Source organism: Triplophysa rosa, linkage group LG19 (assembly GCF_024868665.1).
Source record: "Triplophysa rosa linkage group LG19, Trosa_1v2, whole genome shotgun sequence".
In the NCBI taxonomy this organism is placed as follows: domain Eukaryota; kingdom Metazoa; phylum Chordata; class Actinopteri; order Cypriniformes; family Nemacheilidae; genus Triplophysa; species Triplophysa rosa.
In genome coordinates this window covers 8273982-8284704 of record NC_079908.1, presented here as the reverse complement: position 1 = coordinate 8284704, position 10723 = coordinate 8273982, and the positions used below count along the sequence as shown (strand labels likewise).

The window sequence follows — 10723 nt, the reverse complement described above, 5'->3', positions numbered from 1 at the left end:
GCTGACTTTTGAGACTTTGGGGGCGGGACAGGTGACTGATGACTCCGCATCTGTGATTGGTCACTTGCAACACCCAGTCTTTAATCACCTGCCACCTTCCTCTTTGCCGAAGAGTCATCAAGATGTCGGAGAAAAAAGAGGTAAAACAAGGAATAGTCAAGTTTACATAGTCCTTAACACAGTAAATAGTGAATGACCAAAACTTTACAGAGCCTGTTTGTGACGAGAGCAGTGACATATGTAATCCATGTAGTTAATTGTTTAAAAAACGGAAGCCATTGCATAAGTTAGTGTCAGTGCTAGTAACTGTTGCAGGGAGTCCATGACGTGTAACGTTAGTGGATTTTATTTTTCACATCCTTTTGAGTTGTATAAAGTAGTCAGCTCATATTTTTAACAGATGTGACAGGCTATACACACTTATCTGTCATGTAAACTGTTATGATAGGAAGAATTACAGGAGGCAGCGCGACGGGTGATGTCACTGCTGCAAAGCGCCCTATCTCAGCCAGCAGCCAGAGACAGTGAGGCTTGTTGTTACACTCACCTTAATACTATCTTTTATTTTTTAAATTGACAATTACATCTTGTTTTCATGCTAGTCATTATAATGCATTTCATGATGCTGTATTAAAGCAACAATGGTGCCAAAATGTAATATAAACGTTGAATATGATGATGGTGTATGAACCTTTTACTGTATGTACTTGATTAGTCAAATATTATTAGAGGTTGTTTAAAATTGTTATTTTTAGATGATGGTTTTAAAGGAGTTTCTGCAAGATTTTCAAACCATCCGCACACAGTAGGCAAGAAGTTCCACAGCAGAAAAGCACTTTGGAGCAAAACATGGCAAGGTTTGTCATTCTGAGAACTATATTCATTTTTATGATAATTTGAAAATACAATTTTGTATGTAGTGCTTGACATTGTTTTAAATGCATTCTCTTATGCTGTTTCTTACTTCACATTTTCGCAGATCCTTCCCAGGACTGTTTGTGAAAAATCAGGGGAAAAAAGTGACTGGGAAAAGGGGACCACATTCTAATGTTACTGACATGAAAAGAAGACTCAGTACTGTCAAGTGTTTTCCAGTACAGTTCTACCTTGTTAACAAATATATGGAGAAGACACCAAAAGCTGTAGATGAATAAACTCTTCTACAGTCAGGGATGGGTCGAAGAACCATCAGTATCACAGATGATGCTGACCATTCATGGGTAAGTTGCAACAGAAAGCCATGCTTGCCTTAAGGTGTTCATTAAATTGTTCACATTACAATAATCATAACCTTGCTTAATAATTTGATAATGACATTAAAGCTTATGTGTGTTTTTATTGTTGACGTTTTCAAATTCTATGAGTTTAAATTTTGTCAGACCTCAATAATGTACACTAATTTTCACTTCTCACACACCCTGATTGAAGAACATCTTGCGTAAGCTTACATGAAGTTAACAATTGCGATTGTGACATTTCATACCATTTTGGTGTTAGTTAAATTATTCATACCATTCATTGGTAATCTGTGGTATGCTGAGTTACAATACACTTTTTTACATTTGTAATGTAATTCTTAAAATAATCTATTATTAACCATTACTCATAAAGGGTATATCAATGCACCAAACAAACTTTTATGCATCAGGGCTCTGTTCATAACTTCTCTTTTAGTGAGGGATGGCATAGCAGTATATCATGACTAACAGCTAACATAATTTACTGCTAATATGACTTATTATTAAGGAATGTACATTATCCAAAGGCATCTCTTTGCCACAATACTTACATTATATAAATTATACAGTTGTCTACAAAACTTGAGGAGACATACTCTAAAATGGCTGATTTGAAGGGGGCATGGATGTTGTATAAGGCTGTTGGTAAGATATTGAAGCTTCCTATTTTTAGCTACGGTCTTATGTGGTCTACTGGCAAATTTGACTGACTTCAAATATTACATCTTTTCCTTTTAGGTGGATCTGGACAAAGAGAATTGTGTATTGTACCGCCTGAGGCAGAAGGTTATACAGGTGCTTACCTCAATACAGTTGCACGTGGGAAGTCAACACTGTACATAGTACCAATCCAAGGAACTCTTGATACTTCACCTCTCCACTACACTGCAAAGGAGTTTGAAAAAATGCCAAAAGCAGCATGCGATATGTGTTCAGAAAACATGCCAGTCCAGTTATTAGAGGCACATGTGGCATCTTGCAAGACGGTAGAACTCTCATCTGACTCTGCTGAACAGACAAGAAATATTTTACTCTTGATTCTATATTAATACATTGATCACTCTTCAGTTGCCCTAGGGATAATATATTTATTTTGTTCATTTTCTTGCAGACTTGTTTGTCTTCCCCAGATAACAGTCCTGCCATGGAAGTTATTGTGCAAAACTTCCCAGATGACACTCCTTCTGTTGACACATCTGTGACAGTAAGTCTGTCTGTTAAAACAGCAAATATGAAGTCAGACATGTTCAAAATTATATCATGTTTTTATTAATTTATTTTACACTTTAAGGACTCCAGCAATTTTTTTTTTTGTAAATTTAAGGTGGATGCTGATTTTTTAGTGACATCACTATCACCTGTCTTCAGTGAGATGGGTACAATGAGGCGTCAAAGAGAGTCCAGAGTAGTCAACTTTCTGCAGGACTATGTACAGGACATAGAGGATGAAGGTGAATAATTTGAACAAATTAAAAATGTTATTATACTAAAGTTGAAAGTAACTATTCTGTCCTTTGAATTTTCTTTTTTGAAACTAAAGCGAATTTGCAGTAGTTGTGGAAAAGTTTACTGTATTGTTCTATTTGGGGTAGTACCTGCAAGTTAAAACTACAATGATTTTTATCACCTTTTCAGAAGAGAGCAAAAACAACAAAAACATACCAAAAGAGGACACACAGAGTGAAGACAAGGCAGATGGACATACCAACAACATGCTCATTAATGTTGGCAAGTTTTGCCAGTGGCTGACAGGACAGTCTCATATTCCATTAAGTCATGCAGACCGTGAGCATTTTAAAATTGTCATGGAATTCGATCATGATTGCAGTGTACGCTATGGTACACACAGTATCTGTTTCCCTGTAGTTAACGCATGTTCCCGCTCCGTCACATTCCCAGTTGCACACCTGGGTACATATAAGGAATTCAGGAATGTTGTTTCACAGGCCATTACCCATGGCTATGAATTTGGACGCTATTAAGGATGCTCCAGCTCACCTGCTGTGTCATTGTTCAAGTTTAAAAATTGATGTTTGCAAAATTCCAACACAGTGTTAAGTACAAGTTGCATGCATTCATATGTTTTTATTGTTGAGCAGTTTATGCTATACCAAAGCATTATTTCGGTGCTCACATGTTCCTAAAGAATTTAAAATGTTTCATGTACTTTATTTTCTTGATACATTTACTGAACATGTAATGATCGATGAAGATGTAGTATTAAAATGCAATAAAAAAACAGAGTCCAGTCCACTGATGGGATTGTTAGAGCTACAGAGGTTAGCTTTGTGTCCGCAGTAGTTTTATGTGTTCATAGCAGACAATGTATAGCTGTTCATCAGTAAGGCTTGGGTCAGTTGGATCAACCAAAGTCTGAAGTTCATTCATCATTTCCACAGTCAGAGGGCATTCATATTCAGGCACTACAATACCACTTTCTGTGTCAAGACGCTCAAAGTCTACAGCAGTCTCCCAGTCAATGTCTGGTTCTTGCAGGTCCTATAAATGTTTAAAAAGTCACAAATCAATGCTTTGCCATTGTAAAAGTATTTAATATAGATATTAAAAAAATGATGTTTACATTTAATACATCAAGTCAATGCATTTACACTCTTACCTCAAGGTTCTCAGAATGTACATTAGTGTTCAGCATCTGTGCAATCTCCCAGATCTGTGTTGGAGTCTGGTTTCCCTCAGTGCGAAGTGGATGGTGATTCCAGCCTTCAGTAAATATCTCCAAGCCTCTTTTGATTCTTGGAAGAAATGCATAATGCACACAAAATAAGTCATCTGTACATGAAATGTCCAGGAGGCCATCTTCCTCAAGAGAGTGCAGAAGGTTGTAGTACTTTGAAGATACAGAGATCCACACATCCCGCCATAACCGTTCTATCCTATTGGGTGTTAAAATAAATAATAAATTAAAAAATCATGACTGTATCAAACAGGCAATTTTTCAAAAATAGAACAAACTCATGAATATGTGGTATAATTGTGTTTGGCAATGTCATACCTTACACCCAAAGCTTGAACTGCTAGTACATTCTACATGTAGAACTTGATATTATGGAAATATAATGTTACTAATGTAGTGTTAGTAATGGAAACTCAAAGTGATTACTAGGAAAGCTGTGAAAGAAATATGAATTGTACCTTTGGTTGTGGACGCTTTTTCCTGAGATGAAGCTTCCCCGATTATTGCCACGGACAGTGAACATAAACCGAGCAATATCTACGTTCTCCACTCCCTGGTCAGCTCTTACCCTGAAATCACAACAATAATAGTGGAATAAACAGAGAAAAAGTATTTATACATTTGATTAAGGCTCTGACAAATTAACATCCTCAAGAAAAAAAAGCATTAACTTTTTTTGAACAAATGTTTTTCATTGAATGGCCATACAAGTTCTCAAACCCACTGTATATTCAAATGTGGGATGAGCCAAAAATGTCCCACAAGGATTTTGCAAGTGTAATTATGGAGGCATAATCTAAAACATAATGTCTTCCTTTACATGAACTTCTAAAGGGAACAGTTTAATGCTGTAATCTGGAAAAGTAAGGGTGCACAAAGTATATAAAAAGTTGAGTTTGTAAAATATTTTTCAACAGAATAAGTATTTCTTGACAACCTTTTGCTTCAAGGAAACTCAACTCAAAGTTCAGATTTATCTGTTTCTAGAGTGTAAGATCAAGCAGTTATAGAACATTATGATTTTTTCTCAGCCTAATTATATACGGAGAGGAGTGTAGCTTTGTAACCATTTAAAATACACTACCTTGAGGGTAAACCATGCAACTGAGTTGCCTCCAGAAAGAATGAAAATGCCGTTGCTGCACGGTTATTTGTGGCTGCATTCAAGTACAATATCTACAAAAGGCAAAACAAAATGTGAAACCAATTAAAAAGCATCCAAGTTGTGTGCACGCATGTGTCCCAGAAGACTACAAAATGTTTAGTCAGAGCACAACAAGTAGAATTACTAAAATACAGTATCAGCCATTTAACTTTCTGGAGAAACCGTCCACTCCTCCAAATATCACAATATTGTATCTGGGAGGCAATTAATATTAAACATTCATAAAAGAAACATGCAAATGTATTTATATATTAAACTTCACTTACAAATACAAACCTTATTAACTTGTGGTTTGTGTCCACATGTACCAGAGACAAGGGCCCTGGTACAGAGTACACTCTGCGCACAACACAGCCAAGATTTGACAACCTTGAGATGATGCCCATAGAATCAATTCTATGCATAGAGGCTGCAACTCTTCTCCACTGAACCCTGTGGCCCAATGACTCCAGTCTTCCTCTGACCATCCTGTAGCCTGCATTTGGTAAATCATTCTTGACAGAAGCAACCAAAATGTCCAGTTCTTCATCACTGATAGAACTGTACATGTCCCTAACAGAGAGCTCATATACTTTCATGCGTCTGAAAATTGTGTTCCTTGAAACACCCATCAGTGTAGCTATGCAGCGCACAGGAAGGTGAGCATGGAGCATTTCTTTCAGGCGTTGTTCCTCAACCAAAATTTTTGGAAGTCCTGTGGTGCCAGCAACTTCCACTCTGACACATGGGGCTGGACATTCCACTTGTGCCCTCACAAGGTCAAAGAGCTCTTGCAAAGCCTGGGTGATAACAGGGGGTACTTGTATGTGATTAGATAGGGCCTCCAGAATATACAGCACCTGACGACAAAGAAACTCCACGTAATCCAAATCCAGTGCTGTTGCGCTGAATGCCTGCTGTAACTTTTGCAAAAGATTTTCCAAAAGGTGATGTTTCATCTGTTGACAGAACAAAGAAAAGGTGTCAAGATCAATGTCCATGTTGTAACACACAAATCACTGTTCAAAAGTTGAAAGAGGTTTAAAACCATGAAAATGTTCAACTGGTTAATTTTTTATATAATTCTCTAGTCCCTTGTTTTGCACCTAGTAGATGTGGTGTGACATGATCTCTATGTGTTTTGAGTAAAACATAGTCCTGTCGTAAACATAAACATAGGCTATGTATACAAAATCCAGGCTAAACATCAATCTAATTATCAGATTAGCAGCATGAAAATTTGATTAAAAAAAAAAATTTCACTTTGATTTCAAACTCTGACGTATCCGGTCTTAGTCAATATTAAACAATCATGGATATAGTCACAAAATTATCATATGTAAAGAACAATCTATGTAGAAAACAGTAAACCACAAAAAATACTTTAGCTGAATTTACACATGCAGGGTCACAGTCAGCCAGGGACTATTTTTCCAGTGGAATGAAGGCTTTTAGTAATTTAAATTCATGCATTGATACATGTTCTTTGACTTTATTATTTGTTTTGTGTTGTTACATTAACAGTTTTATAAAAGAAATAGCACACTTGAGGCTAGTGAGACTAACTTAACCATAAACAGTTTGAAGGGTTAAAGGTTAACGTAGTCAGCCAAGTTAGCTTTATCAAACTTTAATAAGGCCCTGTGCAAACCTTTGCAAGGTGATTTTATCTGAACTATACTTTACTATCAACTATATTAAACAGTAAACAAAATCAATACCTTTAAAAATTGCCTACCCAGGCCTGCCTGAACACCATGGCCCGGTTTCACAGACACGGTTTAGCTTAAACCAAGACAAAGCTTTAGTTGAATTAAGATATTTATGTCGCTTTTATAAAAATGAATTAGAAAAATACATTGCTGGTGTGCATCTCGAGACAAAACAATGGCACTGATATATTTCAATGTATTTCTGGGCAAGATATATTAATTTTAGACAGGGACTAGCCTTAATCTTTGTCTGTGAAACCGGGCACATATCTCCAGGCGTTCTGTGGGTGCAGTTTATTGCATGGATTAAACACGATAAAAGACCATGTATTTAACATAAATTAATTACCTGCTCTGACATGATGATCCCACAAAACGTGTAGTGTCTTCTCTACCTAACTTATAGTGACTGGAATTGAACGAGAGAATCATGTCACCGATCAAACCAAACAACCAATCACAGATGCGGAGTCATCAGTCACCTGTCCCGCCCCCAAAGTCTCAAAAGTCAGCTTGAAGATCGAGCGAGTGATGAGCAGTTGCGAGCGCGTAGAGAGAATCGCGCGCGCGCTCGTCAAAGCCTCTGCTCGCGGACTGAGTTTTTGCTCGCGGAGCAGAAATGCGCCCGCGCGAGGATTCTTTTCCGCTTGCGGATACTGTTCTGCTCGCTCGCGGAGTTTAAATGCGCCCTCGCGGAGCAGCTTTCCGCGCGTGGTTATCATTATGCGCGTTTGCATAGCGCGTGCGCGCGCGGATTCCATGCGCGTGAGTTTTGGGTCCATTTAAATTCCATATAAAACAGCCAAAAACGATTTGCGAGGCGTCATTTTTAGCCGGATGCGGACAAGGTATTCGGTTATTTAAAGGGACCACGCACTATTTTTATTCAGTCAGTTTGATGCTGCAGTATTTATCCAGGAGACGAAGAACAGGAACAGGGAAACTCGAACACAACCAGGAACACGGTAGGAACTCCAACGATCTGACAACAAGGGACGGAAAGCCTGGTTCTTGAATAGCCGTGCTGATGAGCCACAGCTGACCCTGATCGACTCATCAGCACGATCACAGACACACATACACAGAGAGAGCGAGAATGAGTCAGTGAACACATGAACCGTGACAACCCAGGGTTTAGTGATGTACAGTGTGAAACATCAAGTTATGAAAACCCAGGGTTATCCCTTAACCCCTGGTAAATTATAAGCAGTATGAAATGTGAATCCCAGGATTCTGTTTACCTGGGGTTAAGAATAACCAGAGTCAACGATTTCAAGTGTGAAAAGCCCTATTGTTTGGCACATCAGGCAGAGAACCGCAGAAGTGAAGCCCTCCCTCCTTTCCAGTCGCGTTTGTCTTGGTGTGGAGGTGAGTGGTGATGAACATACTAGTGTGTGCCTCGGATTCACAGCTAATTATCCAAAAGACAAAACGCATTTTGCTAACATCCATCACTTATGAGATAATGAGGTAGCTAAAGTTTAGCTAAGGCAGTATATAATTAGCATACATGCTAACTTAATGGAGAAACGACAGCAGAATACAGTAAAATTAATAATGTCATCAGAATTGTCATTGATGTGCAAATCAGGCGTTAAGAAATTAAAATGTGCTTACTTGCATACATTTGTCAGGCAATGCAGATGGAACAGATGAGGGTATATTTTGGAAATGTCCTTTCCAATAGAGCAAAAGAAGAAAGCAAAATAGACCAACATCTCAAAATTGAACAGTACATTAAGTGTCCTGCCTTAAACAATATCGTATAGGTAAGTTTGATGTCAGACTCCTCATCTAATAACTATGGATTTTATATGTTGTGTATGCTGACAGATTTAAACAGCCCACCAAATTTTTAACCCATTTAAAGAAGTAAGTCATCAGTTGTGGCCTAGTGGTTAGAGAGTTGGACTTGTAGCCAGAAGGTTGCTGGTTCAATTCTCAGTGCCACCAGGAAATGACTGAAGTGCCCTTGAGCAAGGCACCTTACCCCTGTTTGCTCTGCAGTAATAACTGCCCACTGCACCCTACTTGTAAGTCGCTTTGGATAAAAGCGTCTGCCAAATGTAAATGTAATGAAAACATACTAATTCTATTTTGGACACTATTTAGGATGGATAGTATGCGAATTGGGGCGCAGGGACATATAATTCGGTTGTTAAGTGGTGACGTAAGGAATACCGTTTCCGGGTCCAAGCATCTACTCATTTCAAGCGGGTCCACAGTTTAAACAGCTGTTAATGAGCACTGTTTACTCACATCGCATATTTAAGTGGATCATTTATTAACTCACAGTATACACTTCTCCAGGCTTGCGGAATCTCCGACATCAATATTTGAATAAATTATGAAAAATGAATCACTGACTGGCCATGTGGGATTTCGTTATGAAGATAAAGGTTAGGATCGTTTTTGTTGTTTGCCTATAGCTTTTTATTGAGCGTTTGGACCCGGAAACAGTATATGACCTTCCATATATGGTGGTGCGTGACGTCAGACTAAACAGCCGAATACCTAGAAGCCTCCTTAAAGGAATCGTCCACTTTCAACTTACATTTTCATGATAATTCACTCACCCCTGTTGTCATCCAAGATGTTTATGTATTTTTTTCTTTAGTCGAAAAGAAATTAAGGTTTTTGATGAAAACATTCCAGGATTTTTCTCCATATAGTGGACTTCAATGGACTCCAAAAGGTTGAAGGTCAAAATGACAGTTTCAGTGCAGCTTAATAAAAAGTAAAAAGTTTTGTCTGCGTCATATCATATCACCCCTTGTCACACCGTTAACTAGCTTTAGAAAATTATCATGATAATATTGTAGCACACAGAAATGTGTCATTCATAATGAAGTGTTGTTTTTTATTTCTGCACCTAGTTATAGAGAGCTGATGGTAGTTTTGAGAGCCCCGGAAAGACGACGGGCAGATAGAGTTAGTTCAGCCTGGTGCGGCTGTGTTTTTCATTGTTCTGAGTTCCGAGTAAACAAAAGTGTACCTTGGAGCTCTTTGTCGTTTTTCAGAGGCTTCAGTATTTTATTATTAATTTAAAACATATTGTGGATGTGATAGAAGAACACGCAGTCATGCACGGGAGTGACAGCGCTAGTGCTAATCAGAATGAATTGCAGGGAAACATCACATCAAGTTATTCTTTCTACTACATAATGACTCAGCAGTTGATTTTGACATTTATTATATGGATTTGTAGCAGTTGTTGTCACTTTGAATTATAAATGCTGAAGACTGATCGATTAATGTGATATTAATTTTAATAATAACTTGTCTTTATTCTGTGCATATTCTTTCTTAATTATTTATTTTAGTGATGTGTATAGTATGTGGTGCTTAGAGCGTGGCTACATATGTGTGTGTGTGTGTATATATATATATATATATATATATATATATACTGTATTTACAGTCCTGTTCACCATTATTGGCACCCTTGGTAAATATGAGCAAAGAAGGCTATAAAAATAAATCTGCATTGTTTCTCCTTTTAATCTTTTATTTAAAAAATCTACAATATTCCAACATTTCATTGAAGGAAAACAATTTGAAGTGGGGGGAATATCACATTGAGAAAAAAAAGTTTTTCTTCCATATATGTTGGCCACAATTATTGGCACCCTTGTATTCAATTCACCCTGCAACCTTAATTTATAAGAAAATCAGCTCTGAGTGTTTTCTTTTCAGTCTGATGAGGTTTGAGATTACATTGAGAGTCATCTGAGTCCATTCCTCCATAAAGAATTTCTCCAGATCCTTCAAATGTTGGTCCTCCCTCTTCTTCAGTTCATATCACTCATTTTCTATAGGGTTCGGGTCAGGGAACTGGGATGGCTATGGCAGGATCTTGATTTTGTGTTCAGTGACCCATTTTTTATTGATGTTGATGTTTATTTTGAACCAATGTGCTGATGGCATATATTTA

General features: G+C 37.7%; 1 protein-coding gene across 2 annotated transcripts; it reads right to left on the bottom strand.

Moving 5' to 3' along the window:
• Positions 1-2886: 2886 nt before the first annotated feature.
• On the bottom strand, positions 2887-7740 carry LOC130570364 (uncharacterized). 2 transcript variants are annotated; one of them, XM_057360635.1, is made up of 7 exons: positions 7139-7733; positions 5375-6036; positions 5249-5292; positions 5018-5111; positions 4392-4502; positions 3856-4132; positions 2887-3737 (listed from the first exon to the last, which is right to left on the bottom strand). In XM_057360635.1, the coding sequence occupies exons 1-7, from the start codon at positions 7148-7150 to the stop codon at positions 3519-3521; spliced, it is 1419 nt and encodes a 472-aa protein (XP_057216618.1). In that variant the 5' UTR covers positions 7151-7733; the 3' UTR covers positions 2887-3518. The 2 variants fall into 2 exon arrangements, with proteins under 2 accessions (XP_057216618.1, XP_057216619.1); XM_057360636.1 differs by having other exon boundaries at positions 3512-3737; positions 3856-3991; positions 7139-7740.
• Between the last annotated feature and the right edge of the window lie 2983 nt (positions 7741-10723).